This window comes from Scyliorhinus torazame, unplaced genomic scaffold (assembly GCF_047496885.1).
Source record: "Scyliorhinus torazame isolate Kashiwa2021f unplaced genomic scaffold, sScyTor2.1 scaffold_1032, whole genome shotgun sequence".
In the NCBI taxonomy this organism is placed as follows: Eukaryota; Metazoa; Chordata; class Chondrichthyes; order Carcharhiniformes; family Scyliorhinidae; genus Scyliorhinus; species Scyliorhinus torazame.
The window spans coordinates 47,114-72,000 of record NW_027308759.1 but is presented as its reverse complement, the minus strand read 5'-3'; the positions used below and the strand labels follow the sequence as shown (position 1 = coordinate 72,000).

Genomic DNA, 24,887 nt, shown 5'->3' with positions numbered 1-24,887 from the left:
CCATCACCTCCTCCCCTGACTTGACACTCTCATTGCCACTGCATCTGTCGGAGGTGTCGAGGTGAATCGTGCAGCATTCTCCTTATCTTGGAATCAGCATAATTCCAGTAAAGGTATGACTTGCCTGTACAACAAAAGCAGCAGATGGAAGACCGATATAAGACCAATGGTTTACCAAATGGGCAAGTAGGTGCCAGCCATTACTCAGTACCATCAGCGCTAAAGGGAGCCTTGGCCATTGCTGGTTTTGCACTTGGGGCTTGAGGAATTGAGGGGCACTGGGTCACAGTGAGGGGCCTGATGAGGGGATTGGGGATTGAGAGGCCCCAGAGGGAGGGTCACACCTTGGGTCGGGAGTTGGGTGGTGCCATTAAGGAGAGAGCCTACCACCAACCCATGATTGGGACCTTGTTGGGCTGGGCATTTGGCGTGGACCTTTCCTGCCATCTGCTAAATGCCAGTCGTGGGGCATCAATTGCTGGTAAAATTGTGGTGGAGGCAGAAGCAGGTTGGTCAGCACTTCACCTGCTGGATTTAATGAGCCCCCCCACCACCTTCAGATTCAGTGGTGGGGGAACATAAAATCCAACCCATTGACGTAGCGATTGATAAGGTGCAGAACTACATTGGTTTTAAATTATGTTTTTGCCTAATTTATTGAGAGGAGAAATCTCATATTTCCTTTTTGCTTTTTCCTAGTTCCTGTCATCATTCACAGATTTCCTGGCCTTTATGGTCCTCTTCAATTATATCATTCCGGTCTCCATGTACGTCACTGTGGAAATGCAAAAGTTTCTAGGCTCCTATTTCATTTCTTGGGATGAGGACATGTTTGACGATGAAACTTGTGAGGGGCCAATCGTGAACACGTCGGACCTGAATGAAGAATTGGGGCAGGTTGGTGGATTTAATCACCTCAGAGTGGAGTTACCAGTTCGGACCTAAAATGGGTGGTGATCTGTGATTCCGAGGCTAAGGGAGGGCCCAGATGTGGGCGAGGGAGCCAGAAATGTGAGAGGGCAAAGATGGAGGGGTGAATGGAGGTCAGGGATGAGGGGTTGTGTGAGGATAGGAGTGTGATTGGGGGTGGGGGATGTTGAAGGGGGTGTGGAACACAGGGAATAACGGGATTGGTGAGAGTAGGCTGCTGGGGACGGGGGGTTGAGTGAAGGTAAGGGTGGGGGCTGTACTGACATGGGGCGGAGTCTCTGCTTGTTGGGGGGTAGGGGCCTGAATCATGGGGGAACTGGAGGTACAGGGGGTGCTAGGAGTGAATGGTCAGGTTGCAGATGGGGTGCACTGCAAAGAGAGGAATTGGGAGCCTGTTCTGTGGGGAATGGTGGCTTCAGACTGCGGCATGCGGGTGAGGTCTACTGTGGGGGGGCTTTTCTGAGTGGAATGTGGGTGTATGTTCTGTGTGGGCAGTGACGGCTCCGTACTGTGAGGGAAGCTGGGGTGCTTGTGCTGCAAGGGCAGTGGGGGGAGGTCAGCCCTGTGAGGCTTTGGGAGGTTAAGTGCTTTGAGGGTAGTGGGGGATTTGTCCTTTGAGGTGATTGATGGGGGTGTGTGCTGCTGTGAGGGTGTGATTGGGGGGGAGGGGGGGGGGGGGGGAAGTGTCTGTGCTGTGAGGGTGTGTTGAGGGGCGGGGGTGTCTGTGCTGTGAGGGTGTTTTGAGGGGCGGGGGTGTCTGTGCTGTGAGGGTTTGTTGAGGGGCGGGGGTGTCTGTGCTGTGAGGGTGTTTTGAGGGGTGGGGGTGTCTGTGCTGTGAGGGTGTGATGGGGGGCGGGAGTGTCTGTGCTGTGAGGGTGTTTTGAGGGGCGGGGGTGTCTGTGCTGTGAGGGTGTGATGGGGGGCGGGAGTGTCTGTGCTGTGAGGGTGTTTTGAGGGGCGGGGGTGTCTGTGCTGTGAGGGTGTTTTGAGGGGCGGGGGTGTCTGTGCTGTGAGGGTGTGATGGGGGGGGTCTGTGCTGTGAGGGTGTGATGGGGGCGGGGGTGTCTGTGCTGTGAGGGTGTGATGGGGGGTCTGTGCTGTGAGGGTGTGATGGGGCGGGGGTGTCTGCTGTGAGGGTGTGATGGGGGCGGGGGTGTCTGCTGTGAGGGTGTGATTGGGGGGGGTCTGTGCTGTGAGGGTGTGATGGGGGCGGGGGGTCTGTGCTGTGAGGGTGTGATGGGGGCGGGGGGTCTGTGCTGTGAGGGTGTGATGGGGGGTGTCTGTGCTGTGAGGGTGTGTTGGGGGCGGTGGTGTCTGTGCTGTGAGGGTGTGATGGGGCGGGGGGTCAGTGCTGAGGGTGTGATGGGGGGGTCTGTGCTGTGAGGGTGTGATGGGGGGTGTCTGTGCTGTGAGGGTGTGATGGGGGGGTCTGTGCTGTGAGGGTGTGATGGGGGGTGTCTGTGCTGTGAGGGTGTGTTGGGGGCGGTGGTGTCTGTGCTGTGAGGGTGTGATGGGGCGGGGGGTCAGTGCTGAGGGTGTGATGGGGGGGTCTGTGCTGTGAGGGTGTGATGGGGGGTGTCTGTGCTGTGAGGGTGTGATGGGGGGTGTCTGTGCTGTGAGGGTGTGATGGGGGCGGGGGGTCTGTGCTGTGAGGGTGTGATGGGGGGTCTGTGCTGTGAGGGTGTGATGGGGGCGGGGGGTCTGTGCTGTGAGGGTGTGATGGGGGCGGGGGTGTCTGTGCTGTGAGGGTGTGATGGGAGGGGTGTCTGTGCTGTGAGGGTGTGATGGGGGCGGTGGTGTCTGTGCTGTGAGGGTGTGATGGGGCGGGGGTGTCTGCTGTGAGGGTGTGATTGGGGGGGGGTCTGTGCTGTGAGGGTGTGATGGGGGGGTGTCTGTGCTGTGAGGGTGTGATGGGGGGGGGTGTCTGTGCTGTGAGGGTGTGATGGGGGCGGGGGGTCTGTGCTGTGAGGGTGTGATGGGGGGTGTCTGTGCTGTGAGGGTGTGATGGGGGGGTCTGTGCTGTGAGGGTGTGATGGGGGCGGGGGTGTCTGTGCTGTGAGGGTGTGATGGGGGGGTCTGTGCTGTGAGGGTGTGATGGGGCGGGGGGGTCTGTGCTGTGAGGGTGTGATGGGTGAGCGGGTGTCTGTCATGCTCGATGTTGCGAAATGTTTATGAATCTGTTTTGCTCTGCCCTCCAGTGGTCCGTTTAAGGATTGCAGGTTAGGGAATTTTCAGGTTTGTTCAACACAGTTGTCCAGTGATCCTGTGCTCAAGGAGGCTCCGTTTCAGAGTCCGATACGGATTCCTGAGATTATGACATGACACTGAGATCCTTAAACTAATCAACACGATACACTTACCCTGACTGTGAGGAACCCGTTAGATTAACTGCTTCATGCTTAATTGTGTTGCAGCTTCTAATCGTGAAACTGATTTTGCTAATCATTTTCTGTATCTGTTACAGGTTGAATATGTTTTCACAGATAAAACAGGAACGCTGACTGAGAATAATATGGAGTTTATTGAGTGCTGCATCGATGGCCATGTGCATGTACAGCACTTTATATCTAATGGTCAAAGCTTTTACAGTAATGCAGCAATGGATTTCATTGATGCGCCTGCTGGAATAGCTGACCAGGTAAGGCTGCTGGAATAGCTGACCAGGTAAGGCTGTTATTTGGGACCAGACCTGAGGTAAATGTTAAGCTGGTAATATCAGATCATTTAGAAAGACATCGCAGCAGTTTTCTTGAATGCAAGATTTTTTAGCCCCACAATGGGGAAACTCCATTGATCAGCCGGCGAAACGGAGCATCCCGCCTCATGCTGAACCAGAAATGTGGCGGGACTGAGAATCCCGCCTCATGCTGAACCAGAAATGTGGCGGGACGGAGAATCCAGCCCCATGCCTTTGGAGTGGCCATGAAAATATTTAAGGCCACATTAAATCCTAGACTAGAGGCTCTGATAAAAAGCCTTTCTGATTACATATGATAGAAGTATGGTAGTAGGTTACATTTATGCTTGGCCATGTCAGCAAAGTAGGGTAGTAGACCTATTGGCAAATGGCGCACTGATCTGTCCTGCCATTGTTTCGTTGTCCATCATTCATTTGGTTGTGTTACTTCTAGGAAAGAAAGGAGCTGTTTTTTCGTGCACTGTGTCTTTGCCACACAGTCCAGGTTAAGAGAGAGGACCAGACTGATTGTCAGAAGCAGCACCAGGATGGGAGATCCTCAGTCTACATTTCCTCTTCGCCAGATGAGATTGCCCTGGTTGAAGGTGTAAAGAGGTACCAAACAACTTGAAATGGATCTATCCATGATCAGCTCCATTCTTAGCCTTAATCACCCCTATTTACATTCCTTTTGTCTTCTGTCCACAACATTTTTGTCTATCTCCACCTATCGTTGCCCCATCCAGCCCCCCCCCCCCCCCCCCCCTGTCAGTGGTAGACAGAGCTCAGCAATTTCACATCCAATGGATCAGATTGAGCTCTGCAGTCCTTTTTTTTTCTATAAATTTAGATTACCCAATTCATTTTTTCCAAATAAGGGGCAATTTAGCATGGCCAACCTGCACATCTTTGGGTTGTGGGGGTGAAACCCACGCAAACACGGGAAGAATGTGCAAACTCCACACGGAATGTGACCCAGAGCCGGGATCGAACCCGAGACCTCGGCGCCGTGAGGAAGAAGTGCTGCCCTTGTTAAATTATTTTTTGATGGATGTTTAGTGACTTTATTTGTTTTTTTGTTCACAGACATGGCTTCACCTTCCTGCAGGTAAAGGACAATTTTATGGAGCTTGAGAATCCAGAGGCTGAAGTTGAAAGGCAAGTCTGCTTGTGCTTAAGGCCAATTCGAGTCGGATGACAAATGCTGGCTTTTTAACAATGCTCACATCTCATGAAATCATTAAAAAAAAAAATGTCCTTCCAGCTTACAACTTGTTTTCCTGCTTTTCATTCTGTCCCAATCTTCCAGTTCGTAGACCTTGCTGATTTGTGAACATTCAACCAACATTTGAACTTGCCAGTGACTTTTCCTGATCATCCCACAATTATCAATTCCCTTTATTCACTCCTCTGGAATATATACCACTGAAATACGCATTCTGGACAATTAGCCTGTAGATGTGACAGCTCTGCCACCCATAATCAACATCCTGGGGGTTACCATTGATCATAAACTGAACTGGACTAGCCATATTAATACTGTGGCTACCAGGGCAGATCAAAGGCTAGAAATCCTCCGGAGAGTAACTCGCCTCCTGACCCCCCAAAGCCTGTCCATCATCTACATGGCACAAGTCAGGAGTGTGATGGAATACTCCCCACTTGCCTGTTAAGTAATGGGTTAAGAGACATTGCAATTAGTTGTCTCATTTATGTTAAGTATCCATTCATTGACACTGATATGTAAAGGGGCTTCAGGTGGTCTCTGTCAGGTGATGTATAGTTAGAGTTTTCTGCAAAGGCTGTTGGAATGAAATAAATGTGTGTTTGTGAAAAAGGAACAGAACTTTAGACTCTTCATATCACAGCAACTAAAACGTCTAACAATTGGTAGCAGAGGATGGTTGCTGTGTAAATGTGAAGGGTTGAAAGATACAACTTTTCAGATCAAACCAAGGAGTGAGTGAGAAAATAAAAGGGATATATGGCTGAACCGAGGATAAAGATGGCTGGATATGACTATCCTCCTTTACTTTCTGAAAGGGAATCGTACGACCAATGGAGAAGTGCAGTAGTTATGTGGACTAAAGTAACTGCTTTGGGGAAGAGAAAACAAGGTATGGCATTGGCTCTTTCTCTACCATATGGCAGTAAAATCCAAAAAGTGCTTTCTGAGCTGGAATTGGAAGAGTTAGACTCAGAAGAAGGTCTGGAGACTTTATTACATTATATGGATAAGATTTATAAGAAAGATGACTTGTTAAGTGCATATGAAGCATGGTCGGATTTTGATAAGTTCCGGAAAATGGAGGATATCTCCATGGAAGACTATATAATGGAATTTGGCAGACTATATAAAAGGCTGCAGAAACACAATCTGGAATTTCCACAGTCTGTGTTGGCCTTTAAATTACTTGACTGTGCTAGAGTGAGCAACATGGATAGGCTCCTGGTTTTGACAGGAGTTCAGTTTACTGATAAGGATACCTTATTCGAACAGATGACAAAAGCTTTACAAAAGTTTCTGGGGAAACATTCGATTCCGATGGCTCTGATGACCCAAATAGGTCAGCCTGCAATAAGGCAGAATATGGAAGATGCACTACGAACAGGATGGCAAAATCGTATGGCTACGAACAGGGCTCAAGACTATAGAAGGAGACCGAGACAAGGAAATGATGAAGACAGAAACCCAGTTAGAACCTACAATAGGAAGATAAACCCCAGAAATGCACGGGGCATGATAAATCGATGTTTTCGATGTGACTCTCAATACCATTATGCTTTCAACTGTCCAACTCATTATGATAGAGTGTTTGAAGCGACACATGACACGGAAGAGTCAGAACACCGGTAATGAGGGTGTTGGTTGCAGAATCCTTCAACTGTGCTGTATTGGACAGTGGCTGCACATCTACTGTGTGTGGAATTGACTGGTTAAAATGTTACCTGGACTCTTTGAATGCTGAAAATCATAACAAGGTTAAGGAATTTGAAAGTTCCACAAGTTTCAGGTTTGGGGATGATAATACTCTGAAGTCGCTGAAAAGAGTGGTGATCCCTTGCAATATTGCCGGAGTGAATCATTTCATTAGCACGGATGTTGTATCAAGTGAGATACCTTTGCTTCTGAGCAGACCATCGATGAAGAAAGCACACATGAAACTGGATATGGAACAGGATAAGGCAACAGTTTTTGGAAAGACGGTGGACTTACAATTTACACAGTCGGGACACCATTGTATTCCATTACTGACAAATAATATTTCAAGTAGAGTGGTTAAGGATATGTTAATGGCAGTTGAAAATGGGACTTTAGCTGATAAAAAGCTTGTGATATTAAAACTGCATAGGCAATTTGCACTTCCGTCTCCTCGGAGGCTGAAAAATTTATTAAAGGATGCCAAGGGGTAAGGGATGACGACTATACGAAACTGATAGAACAGGTTAGTGACCGCTGTGAAGTTTGTAGGAAGTACAGAAGGACAACAGCAAGACCGACAGTAACCCTACCTTTGACCAGGGATTTTAACAACATTGTGGCCATGGACCTTAAGGTCTGGGATAAAGCAAATAATATATTTATTTTGCATTTTGTAGATTTAGCAACCAGATTTAGTCAATCAACGATTGTACGAAGTAAAGAAAAGAGAGTAATTCTGGATCAAATCATGGAAAAATGGATTGGGACAGGAATGTATCCACCGGCAAAATTCCTTACGTATAATGGGGGAGAATTTGCTCATGATGACTTTAGGGATATGTGTGAAAACATGAATATCAGAGTTATGAATACGGCTGCAGAAAGCCCATTTAGTAATGGTGTTTGTGAAAGGAATCACGCTGTCATCGATGACATGCTTCAGAAAATTTTGGCAGATCGACCAAATTGCAGGCTAAATTCAGCTTTAGCATGGGCAGTGCATGCAAAGAATTCATTGCAGATGGTTGGGGGCTATATTCCTTATCAATTACTGTTTGGTAGAAATCCTATAATTCTGTCCATTTTGGATGACCAGCCTCCAGCTTGGGAGGGGACTACAATTAGCTCTGGCTTTGCTGAACATTTAAATGCGTGACATAGCAGTAGAAAAGCTTTTTTGGGAGCAGAAGTCTCTGAAAGAATTCGCAGAGCTTTAAGACATCACGTACGGCCATCAGATGCCATTTTTCAGCAAGGAGGCATGGTATACTATAAGAGAGACAATTCTAATGAATGGAAAGGCCCAAGGAAAATCACAGGCATAGATGGCAAAACAATTATTTTGCACCATGGTAATCAAACTGTTAGGGTACATTCATCAAGGATAATGGGTACAGATTACAAATTTTCAAATTTAGACAGAGCAGACAGACATGACGAGGAACCAGAGTCATCTGGTACGCATGTGTTACAGAACTATGAGGACCAATTAACTCATATAGACAGGGTTTCTGTGGAGGAACACAACACTTCTGATGAATTAGAACAGGCCATTTTTCCGAAAGGGCAACTGCCAAAAGTTGGTACAGAAGTGACATACTTGCCTGAAGGGCCTAGTCAATGGAAGGATGCAACTGTTATTAGTAGAGTAGGGAAGGCCACTGGAAAGTATAAACATTGGTTGAATGTACAGCATTCGGGGGAAGGAGTCAAGACAATGGATTGGGAAAACGAAGTTCAAAAATGGAAAGCACAGAAACGCAGTGCCAGTTAAGATAGTACATCGGATAGTGAACAGGTCCGCAGGAAAAGGTCGAGAACTACTGAAAGGACATCCCACAGCAGAAGGGAAAGACCAAGCAGTAGAAGTACAGAACGAGATACCGGGCGGGAGAGGGGATGTAGTTTATCAAGATCTCGGAACATGAGTAAGACTACGAATACTAATAGGAGGAGAAGCCCACATGCACGTGAGATTTTGGTGGCTTCAAATAAATTAGATGAAAAAGTTATCAAAGAAGCTAAACAGCAAGAATTGCATAGTTGGAGTGAATTTGGGGTACACACGGAAGTACCGGATAGGGGAAAAAGAGCTCTATCCCACAGATGGATTTGCACGGAAAAGGTTCTTCCGGATGGAACTTATAAGGCAAAGGCCAGGCTCGTGGCAAGGGGATTTGAAGAAAACTTAGAAGATCAGGATTTAAGGGTAGATTCACCTACAGCAGGAAAGGTTATTTTAAAGATCGTCTTGGCTCTATTAGCCACAAAGGCATGGGAATGCAAATCTATAGATATAAAAGCTGCCTTTTTGCAGGGGCATCAGCTCCTGAGAGACATTTTTCTCCGTCCTCATAAAGAAGCAGCTAACACAGAAGGGGTACTCTGGAAGTTGAATAAATGTGTATATGGATTAAATGATGCATCTAGTCTGGTATTTTTTGGTAAGGTCAATTTTGTTAAAGTTCGGCTGTTGCCAAGTTGAAAGCAGATCCTGCAATGTTTTACTGGCACTGTAAAGGAAATCTTTCTGGCATTTTTATGATGCATGTCGATGATTTTTTGTGGGGTGGGACTAGTGATTTTGAAGCTATTGTAATCTCTGGTTTGAGGAAAGAATTCAGGGTTGGAAGTCAGGCTTCCGGTGCATTTAAATATATTGGACTGGAAATTGGACAGACTAAGTTAGGGGCAACTTTATGTCAGCAATCTTATTTGGAAAGCATCAGCCCAATCGCAATTAGTCGTGGCCGAGTTTCACAAAAAGACGCAATGGTTTCAAAGATAGAAAAAGAGCAACTGCGAAGTTTAATTGGGAAACTGAACTGGTTAGGTAGACAGATTAGACCGGACGTGCGTTTTCATGTCTTAGAGTTGAGTACAAAAATGAATGATCCCAAAGTGGAAGACATAATAAGAGCAAATAAAGCTTTGGCCAAACTTAAAATGCAGGAGTGTGTTTTGAAGTTCCCGGTTTTAGGTGACCTTAGGCACTTGAAACTCATAGTTTATAGTGATGCGTCCTGCGCAAATTTATGTGATGGGGTTTCAAGCGCAGGAGGTTTTATAATTTTCCTTTTGGGGAGCAATGGTAAATGTTGCCCGCTTGTGTGGGAAACATAGAAAATAAGGAGAGTGGTAAAAAGCACTTTGGCTGCTGAGATGTTAAGCCTTGTAGAGGTGGTGGATATGGCCTTTTATATAAGTATGATATTGACAGAAATTTTGGGATTAGGGGATTTGGGTAATATACCTATTGACTGTCACATTGACAATAAATCCCTGTGGGAAAATGTGCACTCTACAAAAAGTGTCAATGAAAAGAGGTTACGGATAGACATCGCAAGTTTGAAGCAGATGTTGGACAGAGGGGAAATAACAAAAATTAAATAGGTCGACAGGAGCTATCAACTGTCACTGTTTTACGAAAAGAGGGGCGAGTTCACAGAAACTTTTGGATATTGTTAATGAAGGGCGCTTGTTTCTGTGACTGTTTTTTTTTCTTTCTCGTCCAAACAAAAAAAATCATGCGTGTGTTTTTGAGTTTCTTGAAATTTTGTTTTCACCTAATTATTATTTTTTTCTCCAAGGAAGGGGAGACTGTTAAGTAATGGGTTAAGAGACATTGCAGTTAGTTTTCTCATTTGTGTTAAGTATCCATTAATTGACACTGATATGTAAAGGGGCTTCAGGTGGCCTCTAGGTGATGTATAGTTCGAGTTTTGTGCAAAGGCTGTTGGAATGAAATAAAATGTGTGTTTGTGAAAAAGGAACAGAACTTTAGACTCTTCATATCACAGCAACTAAAACGTCTAACATTGCCTGGATGAGCGCAGCTCCAACAACACTGAAGAAGCTCAACACCATCCAGGACAAAGCAGCCCTGCTTGATTGCTCCCCCTTCCACAAACATTCAAACCCTCCACTGACAAACAGTGGCAGCCGTGTGTACCATCTACAAGATGCACTGCAGTAACTCACCAAGGCTCCTTAGGCAGCACCTTCCAAACCCATGACCACTACCATCTAGAAGGACAAGAGCTGCAGATACCTGGGAACCCCACCCACCTGGAGGTTCCTCTCCAAGTCACTCACCTCCCTGACTTGGAAATATATCGGCGTTCCTTCACTGTCGCTGGGGCAAGATCTTGGATCTCCCTCCCTCATAGCACAGTGGGTGTACCTACACCTCAGGTACTGCAGCAGTTCAAGACGGTAATTCACCCCCACCTTCTGAAGGGCCACTGGGGATGGGCAATAAATGCTGGCCTAACCAGCGACACCCATATCCCGTAAATTAATTTTTAAAAAAATGTGCGCATTGGTTACTCATATTACCACGATCCAGCCTTAAATTTACCTCATTCTAGTTTGCATGTTCTTGATCAGAGATTAGAAAACACAACAGCAGTTGAAGTACAAGCTTGGGTGGGAATTTCCATGCATCCTGCTGTGTGACTTGCCGTGACGGAGACGGCACGATTGGCTGGCTGCGGGATCTTCTGGTCCCACCATTGTCAACGGGGTTTCCCTTTAATCGCAGCCCTCACCGCCAGGGGTCCCACGGCAGGGGTGCATCATTGCTCAAGATGTCTGGTTTACTTCTATGAGCTAATCAGAGTATGGGATTTTGTAATTTATGCTGATTAATCATATGCTGAGAGATTAATTTTTTAATGGTTAGATTGTCATGTTTGTCAAGTACTATCTCACTGTCCTGACCTTACCTGGACCTTTCTATTTGTTATGATCCTTTTCTATGGTATCCTAATTTTTCTGGGTTGAAATATTTTTTAAATGGTCTTAGACAATGTCCCAGTAATCTCTGAGGTTTCTCCGAGACCTCAGCCGTGGTGAAAATCTGTCTCCCTGCATTAAAAATGCTCAAATGTTTGGAATAGAATGGAAATTACAATCCCTTCCAGAGCAGAAGGGGGATCAGACAGACAGGAATGCTGGAATTTCACCCAGAATTATTTCATAGTGAGTATATCCACCATCCAAAATAATTATTTGCATTAATTGCATGAAGTAGGGTGATTTTCAACTGGAAATCTGTTTAATAAACTAACATTTTATATTGAATTTCATCAATTACCACATGATTCCTTTCACAAAGTCCACTGCTGAAATTTACAGCTGCTGTATTCATGATCATGAAGTTCATATTTTCACACGAGTGTGAACTTGGCATTGGTAAATTTCCCTCTTGTGGTTGGCAAAAGAGCCAAAATAATACCATTTTACATAGTGTGCTTTATCATCTGGAATGCACTGCCAAAGAGTCTGGTGGAGGCACAGTCAATCATGGCTTTTAAAAGGAAAATGGATATGTACACATAGGGGGAAGAAATTGCAGGGCTATGCAGACAGAGTGAGTGACGTTCGTCGAATTGCTCTTGTCGAGGCCTGGCACGGACTTAACGGCTAAATGGCCTCATCACCTGTTAACCAATCCCGTTAACCATTCTGTGATTCTATTTCTGATGATTTTGTGCCCAGTGCTTTTACTGCCTTCCTGCTCTTGTAAAGTCTGCTCCAAAGTTACCATCTCCACGAAATGCAGAGTGTGAGTGTTACCATACCAGCAGATGTTACTAGTGGATATGCTGCACAAGTCCCCGCTCGAGCCCTGGAATGATCTGTTTGCACAAAGGTTGACGTCTGCGGTGACCTTCACGGATGCCGGGAGCCGGTATCCTCCTCCTCCAAGGGGTGCCAAGTCCGCGAACATGTGGCACAGATGCTGCACTGTCTCTTTGTTGAGACAGAGTCTCCTGCGGCACATGCTGTCTGTCACCTCTTCAAAAGACCAACGACTCATGTACATCTTGGGCTGTCGCTGGCATCCCCTTCTAGGTTCCTCCTCGGCCTAATGCTGCTTCAGGGTGTGATGCCACCTCCAGCCTGCTTCAATGCTGCTGCCTCCTCTGTCTTCTGGCCACATGGCTGCCACTAACAATGCGAGGGCAGCCTCTGCATTACCAACAACACCAGCTATTTTGTTATCTGTAAGGAATTGGAGAAGGAGATGGACTGACAATCAGGATTTCCATCTCAGGACCCTCCATTCCCCCAAGCCTCCTCCATCCTTATGTGCCCTGCCTGCTCTCAGAGTACCATCTGCTGAGCCAGTTGTGCTGGCAAACCTTCCTCTGCAACCCCCGGACCACTTCATGAGCCCCTAGAGCCCAGAACTCTGCCTGGAACGGGAGACTGTGCTCACGTATCCTCCCCTGATCCACACACTTACACTTTGGTCGCGTGAAGATCCAAAGTGTTGAAGCCCTGCTGTTCAGTGTTTGAGTGTTGGCAGCAGCCTCCATGGTGCTGACTCTCTCAGAGTTTAGGCACAGTGTTCAGGATTCAAAATTTGATTGAAATGCAATACACTGATCATCGTATGAGACATGACACATGTGCCCACGAGAAGCCAAGAACTAACAAGGCCAATTCCTCATTAGCAAGAGCCTTCAGTTGTGAAGCTAGAGGCTGCTCACAGTCAAAGGGAGTTAAAGTGACCTTCAACATTGAGCCAAGAGCAGGTTCTGCCTGGAAGCGTTTGGCAGGACAGACAGGATGCAGCAGTGGTTGGCCCCTCTTATGGGTCTCCACAATATTCAATGATGGCTCACAGACGCAAAAGCTCCTCACCCCCCCCCCCCCCAAGTCCAGGGGCTGGTTTAGCACACTGGGCTAAATCGCTGGCTTTTAAAGCAGACCAAGGCAGGCCAGCAGCACGGTTTAATTCCTGTACCAGCCTCCCCGAACAGGCGCCGGAATGTGGCGACTAGGGGCTTTTCACAGTAACTTCATTTGAAGCATACTTGTGACAATAAGTGATTTTCATTTCATTTTTCATTTCATTTCATGGGTGAACCTTGGCCTTACAAGGCTTAAGCCCTCCCGACCCTCTTATGGACTGATTTCATTAACACTACACCCTGTATGCTTCATCAGATGCCAGTGCTTATCTAGTTACATTGTATATGTTGTGTTGCCCTATTATGTATTTTTTTTCATTCCCTTTTCTTCTCATGTACTTAATGATCTGTTGAGCTGCTCGCAGAAAAATACTTTTCACTGTACCTCGGTACACATGACAATAAACAAATCCAATCCAATCCAATCCAAGCCCAACCTTCCCCTGAGGAGTCTATTCCACCCTCACTGCGCGAGCACTGGACCAGCAGCTCCAGTGGCCCTGGGGTACATGCTGGAAAGTGGAAAGAGCTCCTCACCTCCACTCCGTAGCCATTGCGCCAGCTTCATCTTTTAAAAAAAGAGGAGTACTAAACGATGCCCACGTGAAGCCAGTTAGTTCCCTGGAGGACGTAGCTTCGACTTCAATCTCAGTAATGAGATCTAAATCGATGCAAATGAGAGGTTAATGATATGCTCATCATTTTTGGGAACTTGCCATTGGGAGCAGGCCGGTTAAATTGTGAATTGATTTGCGCCTGGTGCCAATCTCAATTTTGGCCTTTTCCGCTATTTATCCAGCCTTTGCAATCCGGTGGTTAAATCGCACCCATGGTCTTTCGGGGCTTTGGCGACAGCTTACGGTGGAAGCGACGGCTACAATATTACGTACCACTCTCAGTTAAAGGGAAATAAAATAACGTTCCAACTAACTGGAAATGTAGCCATAATTCTCTCAGTCCGAGGGAAGCACATTGCTGTTAAATTCACATCTTTTCATTCTTTTGAAGGTATGAATTACTCCAGATATTGAATTTTGACTCTGTGAGACGCCGTATGAGTGTCATTGTTAGATCCAAAACAGGTGAGTGTGATTGGATTTAACCTGGTGGTTGAGATTGGATCGACATTACAGGGTTGGTGTGAGTGAGTCTGATGTGTGTTTGTGTGCGTACACTCCCTCTAGGGCAAGTACATCTTTCCTTGGGTAAGGAGACTAAAATTGCACATAATACTCTAGGTGCGGTCTCCTTAAGATCGTACATAATTGCAGTAAGACGTCTTTTCTCCTACACTCAAATCCTCTTGGAAGAAAGACCAACATATCATTAGCTTTCTTAATTGCTTGCTGTACCTGCATGTTAGTTTTCAATTACTCCTGAACCAGGGCACCCAAGTCCCTATGAAATTCAGCCCCTCCCAGCCTCTCTCCATTTAACAAATGCTCTACATTTCTGTTTTTCCTCCCAAAGTGGATAACCTCACATTTATCCACATTGTAATCCATGTGCTACATTTTTGCACGTTTCCAAGTCCTCATGACTCGCACTTCCACCTAGTATTGTGTCATCTTCAAACTCGGAAAGAATACATTTTATGCCCACATACAAATCATTGATATAGATTGTGAACAGCTGGGACCCAAGCACTGATCCTTGTGGTACCCCTCAAGTCTGTGGGCGTAGTAGTATTGTCACTGAACCAGTGAAAAAACCCAGAGTAATGCTCTGGGGGCCCAGGTTCAAATCCTGCCAACCCTGATGGTGAAATTTGAGTTCAATAAATATCTGGATTTAAAAACCTAATGATCTTGAAACTATTGTCGATTGTTGTAAAAACCCATCTGATTCACTAATGTCCTTTAGGGTCCTGGTCTGGCCTACATGTGACTCCAGATGCTTCTTAACTGCCCTCTCAAGGGCAATTAGGGATGGGCAATAAATGTTGGCACAGCCTGCGAGTCCTATGTCCCATTATTATTAGAATAGTAAATGTTTAATGACTGGCACGGGCACGCGGGGCCAAAGGGCCTCTTTCTTTGTTGTGAAACTCAATAATTATGACATTTGTTTTCTGTCCACCAACCAGCTGCCAATCTATGCCAGTATATCAACGCCAATCCCATGTGCTCTAATTTTACTAACCTTTTGTGTCGGACCTTATGAAAACAAACAAGTAGTTTTTTAATATCAATTTGAGATACCCAATTCTTTTTACTTCAAGTTAGGGGGAAATTTTGCGTGACCAATCCACCTACCAGGGTCCCGGGTTCAATTCCGGCCTTGGGTAACTGTCTGTGTGGAGTTTGCACTTTCTCCCCATGTGTGTGTGGGTTTCCTCCGGGTGCTCCGGTTTCCTCCCATAGTCCAAAGACGTGCAGGTTAGCTGGATTGGCCATGATTAATTGCACCTTGGTGTTCAAAAGGTGAGGTACGGTTTCTGGGATATGGGGATGGGGGGGATGCGTGGGCTGAAGTAGTGGGGCTCTTTCCAAGGGCCAGTGCTGACTCGATGGGCTGAATGGCCTCCTGCACTGTAAATTCCATGATTCTACCTTGCAGATCTTTGGGTTGTGGGGGTGAGACCCACGCAGACATGGGGAGAATGTGCAAACTCCACATGGACAGTGACCCGGGGCCGGAATTGAACCCGGGTCCTTGGCGCCAAGAGGCAGCGGTGCTAACCACTGCACCACCGTGCTGTCCCCACAAACAAGTTTGTTAAACATGATTTCTCCTTCATAAATCCATGTTCACTCTGCCCAATCCTACCATTATTTTCTAAGTCTCCTGTTATCACATCCTTTATTATAAACTCTAGAATTTTCCCTACGACCGATGTCAGGTTAACAGATCTATGCTCGCCCTTTTTTCTCTCTATCTTAGTTTTTACTTCGTAGGATTACAGTTGTCGCCTTCCAGGAATCATTCCAGAGCCTATAGAATTTTGAAAGATGACCACCAATGTATCTACTATCTCTGCAGCCACCTCTTTCAACACTTTGGTTATAGATAATCAGGGTATTTATCTATAAGTTGGTTGATATGGAACCAGCCGGTCTTGCAGTTTGGGAATGCAATTTTATAAACTTGAGGGACTCACCTTGTCAGCAACAGTGTAGGGGCCGGCACATTTAGGGGATAGGAAGGAGCTGGGGTTATACAGCAAGATCATAACTTGCTGTCTGACTGTGTATTCTACCGGGTGGACCTTCTTGTCAAAGTAGGCCTTACTCTGCTTCTTCCGAGCACCAAGTCGGACAGCAGCAGCCAGTTAGGCCGCTTTGATATTCTCGTGATCTGTTGAACAGCTTTCTCATGTGTGAGGGCTGTGATGGCGGGGTCGGCTAGGTCTAGCCCTAACAGATACTCGACACCCTTCATAGGTCGGCCTGTCATGAGTGTGTGGGGGGTGAATCCGGTGGAGCTGGAAATGGTGTTTTGAATGATCATTTGGGCAAAGAGAAATACATGTCCCAGGTTGTGTTATTCTGCTGCACTGTTTTCCTAATGATAGATTTCAGGGTGCGATTCATCCTCTCCATGATGCCACTGGACTGGGGGTGGTATGTTATGTGGAAATTCTGTTTTATCCCGAACACGGCCCTTACATTTTGCATGACCCGCCCAGTAAAGTGTGTCCCTTGATTGGACTCTGTGCTGCGGGGAAGACCCCATTGTGTAAAGATCTGGTGGGCAAGGATTTTAACTGTTGCTTTAGCTGTGTTGGTGCGAGTAGGGAATACCTCGACCCATTTAGTAAATGTGTTAATAATGACCAGGACATACGTCAAGCTGTTTGTACTTGGTGAGAGTGGGCCAATGTAATCCACTTGGAGATTTGTCCAGGATCCTTCCACAGGGTGGGTGTGCCTCAATTTTCCCTTCCTGGTATATCTATCGGGGTTATTCTGTGCACAACTGAAGCAATTTTCAATGCAGTGTGTCACATCGTTCCGTAATTCCAGCCACCAGCATTATGTTTTGAGGTGTTCCGTGTCTATACCCTGGTGTCGCTGTCCATCATGGAACTGGTAGCTGAGCTGATTTCTGTCTTGGGTGGGGACTATGTAATTCCCATTTCTCAGAATTAAGCCTTTCTGTATGGTTAATTTGTCCCTCCACCTATCATATGGGGCTGGATAGGTCCCATCTAAAATTGCTTTCAAGGATTTGCCCGTGCATCGGGCCTGGGCTAGGTCTGCAATGATGGTCACTGCGCTTATCGGTTGCCCTCCGGGTGGTTACCAGAAATGTCCGTTACGGGCACTGGCTTTAGCTAAGGCGTCAGCAGGGTCAGGTTCACCATCAGGGGGTCGGTGGAGAGGGTCTACCTTCGATGGCAACCATTAATTTCCTTTTTTAAGGAGTTATTCTCCATCAGCAATTAGGGGGTTTAGCTGTGGCATTTTCTTAGCTTTTCCTGATGCGTTGTCTTGACAGTAGATGGGGCTGCATCATGACTGTGTAGAGATGGCATTGCATCAGGTACCTACGTGTGGGTGGGACTTCAGGTGAGATTGGTTAAATCGGAAAGTGAAAGTTATAAATTTGTCTAGTTCTGTGGTAAACCTTAAATGATTTATTTTGCTGAGCTGAGTTTTTGGTGCTGGATCAGTTTTCCTGAGCAGGCTGAAACAAACCCTGTCATTGATCGGCAGTATCCACCAGCAGCTCAAAATTTTAAACAAAATTCATTAACATAAACGTTTTTGTCTCTTAAACAGGGGAAATAATCCTGTTCTGTAAAGGAGCTGATTCATCAATTTTCCCCAGAGTAAAGAAGGGGAAGTTGGACCTGGTCCGGCAAAGAGTTCAGCAGAATGCAGTGGTATGTCAAAGCAATTTTGGGAGTCTTTTTAAAAATGGTTTTGAATGTTCCCAGGTTTTCCCTGCCTTAAACCTTGAAGTATTCTGTAAGTTTAAACAGTATTTATTGAAGGAAAGAATTACTGGTTGATGTGACTCTGTTCACATAAGATTTGTAGGTTGAAGTGGTTAGTACTGCTGCACCACAGTGCCAGAGACCCAGGTTCGATTCCGGCCTTGGGCGACTGCGTATGTGGAGTTTGCACGTTCTCCCTGCGTCTGCTCCGGTTTCCCCACATAGTCCAAAGATGTGCAGGTTAGGTGAATTGGCTTCGCCAAATTGCCCCTTCGTGTCCAAAGATTGGGTGGGGTTACAGGGATAGAGTAGGGATTGGGCCTGGGTAGGGTATTCATTTGGAGAGTCAGCGCAGATTTGATGGGCCAAATGGCCTCCTTCTGCACTGTGGCAATTCCACGATTCAATGATTTTGCAGTGAAGTGGTGGTAATTCGGATAGGGGCTCAGAGTTGTACTTAGATTTACAGCTCAGAAACAGACAATTCAGCCCATCGGGACAATACTGCTGTTTATGCTCGAAGTGAGCCTCCTGCCACTCTACTTCACCTCACCCTATCAAAATAGCCATCTATCACTTTTGCCCTCATGTTTATCCAGCTTCCCCTTAACTGCATCTATCAATATCTGAAATGTTGCGGATATTTTAAGATGTGAGAACTGATGTTACAGTGGAAATAAATAAATATTATAAAATTGTTCCTAAGCTGAGTGCTGTTTCTGAATGCTGAAGTTGCTTAACCCTAACCCTAACCCTAATTATTAAATACTTGTGAGACTGTAATTCTGCAACATGCAGCAGGGGCCACTCACTCAATGGATTTCAACATAATTACTTTAGTATTTAATACAGTTTTATTAATTTCAGGAGGGACTGAGGACCTTATGCGTGGCTTACAAAGTCCTTTCCTGCGAAGAATATGATACTATCCACACACTTCTTCAGAATGCCAAGCTAGCCCTCCAGGAACGTGACAGGAAGCTTTCTGAAGCGTACGATGTGGTTGAAAGAGATCTTGATTTGCTCGGAGCAACAGCTGTGGAAGACAGGTCAGAGAGGGACAGATTCAAGTGTTTCTTTCAAATCTGCCCTCATTAGTCGAATCAAATCTGAGCAATGTATTACTCTTGGATCTGATTTAAAATAGAGCTAATTTAGTTTCATATCATAACCAGATAAACTATACGGATTCTGTTACATTGGAGGGCTGATCCTTGCCACACTTCATTAGTCATAGTGTGCAAATTTGAAAAAGCCCGTTTATACCCACGGTCTGCTTCCTGTCTGTTAACCAATCCTCTCTCCATTCTAATATATCACCAGGTGACTTTCTGTGTGACATCTTACCGAATGTCTTTTGGAAAATCCCGGTACATTGGATAGGGTGGACAGTGAGAGCCTTTTTCCTCGGATGGTGATGTCTAGCACGAGGGGACATAGCTTTAAATTGAGGGGAGGTAGATATAAGACAGATGTCAGAGGTAGGTTCTTTACTCCGAGAGTAGTAAGGGCGTGGAATGCCCTGCCTGCAACAGTAGTGGACTCGCCAACACTAAGGGCATTCAAATGGTCACTGGATAGACATCTGGACGATAAGGGAATAGTGTAGATGGGCTTTAGAGTGATTTCACAGGTCGGCACAACATGGAGGGCCGAAGGGCCTGTACTGCGCTGTAATGTTCTATGTTCTCTGTTCTATGGCGTTGGTACCTATGTGGACCACGACTTGGGGCTGCTCCCCCTCCCCCTTAAGGATCCTGAAAACACACCAACCGTGAGTCTCTCTTGTTCCCACAGAATCTCCTATCTATCCCCCTAACTATGGAGTCTCCAATGACTAATGCTCTACTCCTCTTTTCCCCCCCTTCCCTTCTGAGCCACAGGGACAGACTCTGTGCCAGAGACCTGTACCCCATGGCTTACCCCTGGTAAGTCCCCCACCCCCCCCCCGACAGTATCCAAAGCGGTATACTTATTACTAAGGGGAATGACCACAGGGGATCCCTGTACTGTCTGCTTCCTCTCAGCCCCTCTGACCGTCACCCATCTATCTTTATTCTTCGGAGTAACTACACCCCTGAAGCTTCTATCTATGACCACCTGTGCCTCCCGAATGATCCGAAGTTCATCCAGCTCCAGCTCCCTAACGCAGTTTCTGAGGAGCTGGAGATGGGTGCACTTCCCACAGATGAAATCAGCAGGGACACTGACGGCGTCCCTCACCTCAAACATTCTGCAGGAGGAACATTGCATCCCTGCCATCCCCTCTAGATAAAACAAGAAAAAGAAAGAAAGAGCTTACCTGTTATTCACTCTACCCCTTAGGTTAAAGGAGGTGGAAGGGTGGGGGGCACTACAAGTGCAGTGTCTAGGGTTTAGAAACTGCCCAACTTAAATACAGGTAAAAATAAAACACTTAACCAGCAACCACTGCGCCCCGCATGAAAACAGCAATCAGCTGTTATTGGCCTGCGCAAACAATTTAAATCTTTACTACTTACCCAGCAGTCACTCTGTCCTCACTCCGACCGGATTCACCTGGAAACTCCCCACAGTAAGTTTAAAAATTTTTTTACTCCCCTTCTCCGCAACCTCTGCGTGCCGCACGATAACACCTGAGGGAAAATAAAATAAAAACTATTTTCCAGTCACCAGCCAATCACTTACCTGCAGGCTGTGACGTCACGGTTCAACTTCTTTCGACTTCTACCTGCCCTCGAGCCTGCCTCTTGATCTTTACAGCGGTTGTTTCTTTGGGGTAGGGAGGGAAACACTGAAATGGTTCGGGTTTAAGTGTCACTTGACAACAGCTCCTCCACAAACCACCTTCAAGTTAGGGTGACCACAATGCACGTATGCAAATCTCCCCCACAACACCCAATCAACAGCTCTGCTCTACTGCCCTCTGCTGGATGCTTGCCTTCACTTGAACACTTAGGGTCTCTTGCTCAGGGTCTCAATACTCAGCATCCGCCAGCAAAGCCCTGTTCAAAATGAAAATATCAAACCGGGAATACACTTTGTGAACATGGGAGAAAAAAGAAAACTCCTTCGCTCTTGGCCGTCCAATCCTCCACGGATTTACCCCTTCCCTCTGCTCCATAAACCCTTTTAGTTCCTTTGCCACAGCTGGCACCCTCCTTGTCCTTGAACTTGACCGATCCAACCTCGGATCAATGACCGTATTAAAGTTGTTTCTCTCCCCCCCCCCTTCCCCCCCTTCCCCCACCAGCCGTGATCAAGCTATTTGAGTCCAGGTCTGGAATCTTCCCCAGCACCCGCCTCATAAACTCCAGTTTGGTGTGTAAATATTAAATACCACCGGCATCCCCTCCAGCTTCCCACTCACCATAACGTTGCCCCTGAGTCTGCCACTATATTCCCGACCTCAAATGAAACCCGCTTATTGATCAAGATCGCTACCTCCCTAGTTTTAGAGTCTTGCCCCGAATTAAATACCTGCCCAACCCACCCCTTCCTCAGTCTAGTCTGACCCACTACCCTCAGGTGTGCCTCCTGTAGCATTGCTACGTCCGCCTTCAAACTCTTCAAATGCGCGAATACACGATCCCTCTTGACTGGCCCATTCAGCCCTGTCACGTTACATGTGATCAGCCTGGTCGGGGAGCGCCTTCTTCACTTCTGCCTGTGGTGGGATGTAGACTACTTGATGCTGGCAGAAGTGCACACCCGTGGAAGGTAGTACGGGCGGCAATTAACGGTCAGGTATTCCAGGTCCGGGGAGCAGTAGTTCGCCAGGGTCGCTACATCTGAGCACCAACAGGAGTTGATGAGGAGGCAAACCCCTCCACCCTTTGCCATGCCCGAGGACACCGTGCTGTCCACCTGGTGAATTGAGAAGCTCTCTGGTCATATGGCCCAGTCCGATAAGGCAGGAGTGAGCCATGGCCCTAAAAACCGAGCTCACAGCAGTCTCTCCCTTCTCTCTGAGAGCTAAGTATAGCGTTAAGCATGGAGGTTTAATTACCCGAGGGAGAAGGAATTCTCCTTCTTCTCCCACATGTATCGCTTTCTTCATCGTAGCAAAAACGGTGCTTCCAGGGGTAGTGGGAGCAGATTACTCAGCGATAATGATCTCCGACCACACTCCACACTACATGAATGTGAGATTGAAGACTGGCCGGGCCCTGCGCCTCCCATAGAGGCTGGATGTGGCCCTCCTCTGCGATAAGGAATTCTGTGAAAGGATATCACAAGCCATCGACGGTTGTGTAACCTGCAACCAGAATGGGAGGTCTCACCCTCCAGGCTCAGGGAGGCACTGAAGGTGGTTATCAGGGGGGACATAATAGCCTATAGGGTGCTTAAGGATAGGAAGAAGAGGGTGACTAGGCAGTAGCTAATCGACTCCATATTGGAGGTGGATCGGCGGTATTCCATGGCCCTGATCGTGGAATTACTAGCAGAGATGAAAAGAACTACAAATGGAGTTTGATCTGCTCTCCATTGAGAAAGCAGTCTACCAGCTCTGCCAATCACAGGGGGCCTTTAATGAGCATAGAGACCAGGCCAACCGCCTGCTGGCTCTTCAACTGAGGAAAAAGGCTGCCTCAAGGGAAAGAGCACAGGTAAAAGACTTGTACGGAAAGATGGTCATGGCCCCCAAACGAGATCAATGGGGTCTTTAGAAACTGGCTGAATATTGGTTACTGCAGATTTCAACTGTTGCTGGACAGGTCGCATCCTATTATGTCTTGTTAAATTTGTGTAACTGCTGGTTATCCATGACACACGCTGCAGACATTTACTACAGATATGGTTATCCACAACCGCAGTTCATTCCACACATTTCCACATGCTCCAGTCATGGCACTACCATCCTTGCCATGTGTCTAACCTTGTTTATTTAGTTAGTGTGGTAAACCATTGTAGTGTATAATATGTGTATTGTGGTAAATGGCCACTGTATTACATATAATGTGGTAAACCACTGCCCAATGGCTCCGCCTCCCCTTGGGCCCGGTATAACGGTGGCTGGTCTCCGCCTCTGATCCAGTTCGGGATCAGAGGCCAGGAGGCTTTCAGTTTAGTTTATTAAAGTCTCAGTTACGTTCACCACTCGTGTGTTCATTGATGGTACATCAATTTAATAAACTAAACATCTGAGATGAATTCATCACTCAAGCCTGATCGCCTGAAGCTGGACCCACAGGCAGCCAATGCCACTACAACAGTCGAGCACTGGCTAAGCTGCTTCGAAGCGTACACCGGATCTTTCACCGAAGACTTCACCGATCTCCAAAAGAAGCAGATCTTCCACACGGGTGAGCCCACAAGTCTTTCTTCTCATCAGAGATGCCCCCTCGTATACGGAGACGATAATGCTGCTGAAGGGACAATATGTGAAGTCTGTAAACTAGGTGTATGCCAGGCACCTTCTTGCCACGAGACGACAAAGTCCTGGACAATCACTAGCAGAATTCCTGCATGCCTTGCGGGTACTCTGCCGGAACTGTGACTGCCAGGCGCTATTGGCTACCCAGCACGCTGAGCTGTTGATCGGGGATGCTTATGTCGCAGGCATGAAATCAAACTACGTCCGCCAGCGATTGCTAGAAGGGGGTACACTCTGCCTCCCAGAGACAGTGCAACTCTCAAACTCGCTGGAGGTGGCCTCCCAGAACATGGAGGCCTACACCTCCGACCGCGCGGCATCCTCGTGGACTTCGTGGGCGCCGCCATCATCCGACCCAGGTGCTGCACAAGCCTGTGCCGCGCAGCAGCCCGCCAAATCCGGAAGCCCGAAATGCTACTTTCGCGGCCAGGGTAATCACCCCAGACAACGCTGCTCTGCACGGAACGCGACTTGCAACGGGTGTGGGAGGAAGGGCCACTTTGCGAAAGCCTGCCAGGCCCGATCTCTCCCTAAAGCTTCTAGGCCCAGCAGCGCCGCCTGCTGCCTGTCGGGGCCGCCCCCAGCTGCCTGTCGGGGCCGCCCCCAGCTGCCTGTCGGGGCCGCCCCCAGCTGCCTGTCGGGGCCGCCCCCAGCTGCCTGTCGGGGCCGCCCCCAGCTGCCTGTCGGGGCCGCCCCCAGCTGCCTGTCGGGGCCGCCCCCAGCTGCCTGTCGGGGCCGCCCCCAGCTGCCGCGCCACCCGCCATGAGCGACCCGTGGGCACTGCCACCTTCGCCGCCATCTTCGATTTCGGCCGCCACGTGCGACGCATGGGGCCGCCATATTTAACGCCATCTTGCCACCCGCGACCCATGGGGGCCGCCATCTTGGGACCACTCCGCAGCCTCCCGGGAGCCCTGCTCACCTGATTGTACGCTGGCCGCCGCTACCTCCGACCGGCCTACCTATCACCTTCCGAAGCTCGCCTCCATCACGCTCGATCAGTCCCGGCCTCATCACCTCACAAAATCTACGATGACCATCCTGATCAACGGGCCCGAGACGGCCTGCCTTTTCGACTCCGGGAGCACAGACAGCTTCATACACCCAGATACGTAAGACGCTGCTCCTTCCCAATCCTACCCGCGACCCAGAAAATCTCCCTGGCTTCCGGATCCCATGCAGTAGAAATCCGGGGTTACTGTGTTGCGACCCTTACTGTACAAGGCATAGAGTACACCAACTTCAAACTCTACGTCCTTCCCCATCTCTGCGCTGCCCTATTACTGGGGCTCGACTTCCAGTGCTACCTCCAAAGCCTTAGTTTAAAGTTCGGTGGACCCCTGCTCCCCCCTCACCGTCTGTAGCCTCGGGACCCTTAAGGTCGCCCCACCCTCGCTCTTCGCTAACCTCACCAC

General features: G+C 47.6%; 1 protein-coding gene across 1 annotated transcript in view; it reads left to right on the top strand.

Moving 5' to 3' along the window:
* The first annotated feature begins 679 nt into the window (after nucleotides 1–679).
* LOC140406939 (phospholipid-transporting ATPase IH-like) overlaps nucleotides 680–24,887 on the top strand; it is a 68,396-nt gene continuing 44,188 nt past the window's right edge. The window contains exons 1-7 of the mRNA XM_072494780.1: nucleotides 680–897; nucleotides 3,395–3,568; nucleotides 4,062–4,222; nucleotides 4,694–4,765; nucleotides 14,243–14,316; nucleotides 17,959–18,062; nucleotides 18,984–19,165. Coding sequence (XP_072350881.1) covers nucleotides 733–897; nucleotides 3,395–3,568; nucleotides 4,062–4,222; nucleotides 4,694–4,765; nucleotides 14,243–14,316; nucleotides 17,959–18,062; nucleotides 18,984–19,165 — 932 coding nt within the window. The 5' untranslated portion in view covers nucleotides 680–732. The remainder of the gene's footprint in view (nucleotides 898–3,394; nucleotides 3,569–4,061; nucleotides 4,223–4,693; nucleotides 4,766–14,242; nucleotides 14,317–17,958; nucleotides 18,063–18,983; nucleotides 19,166–24,887) is intronic.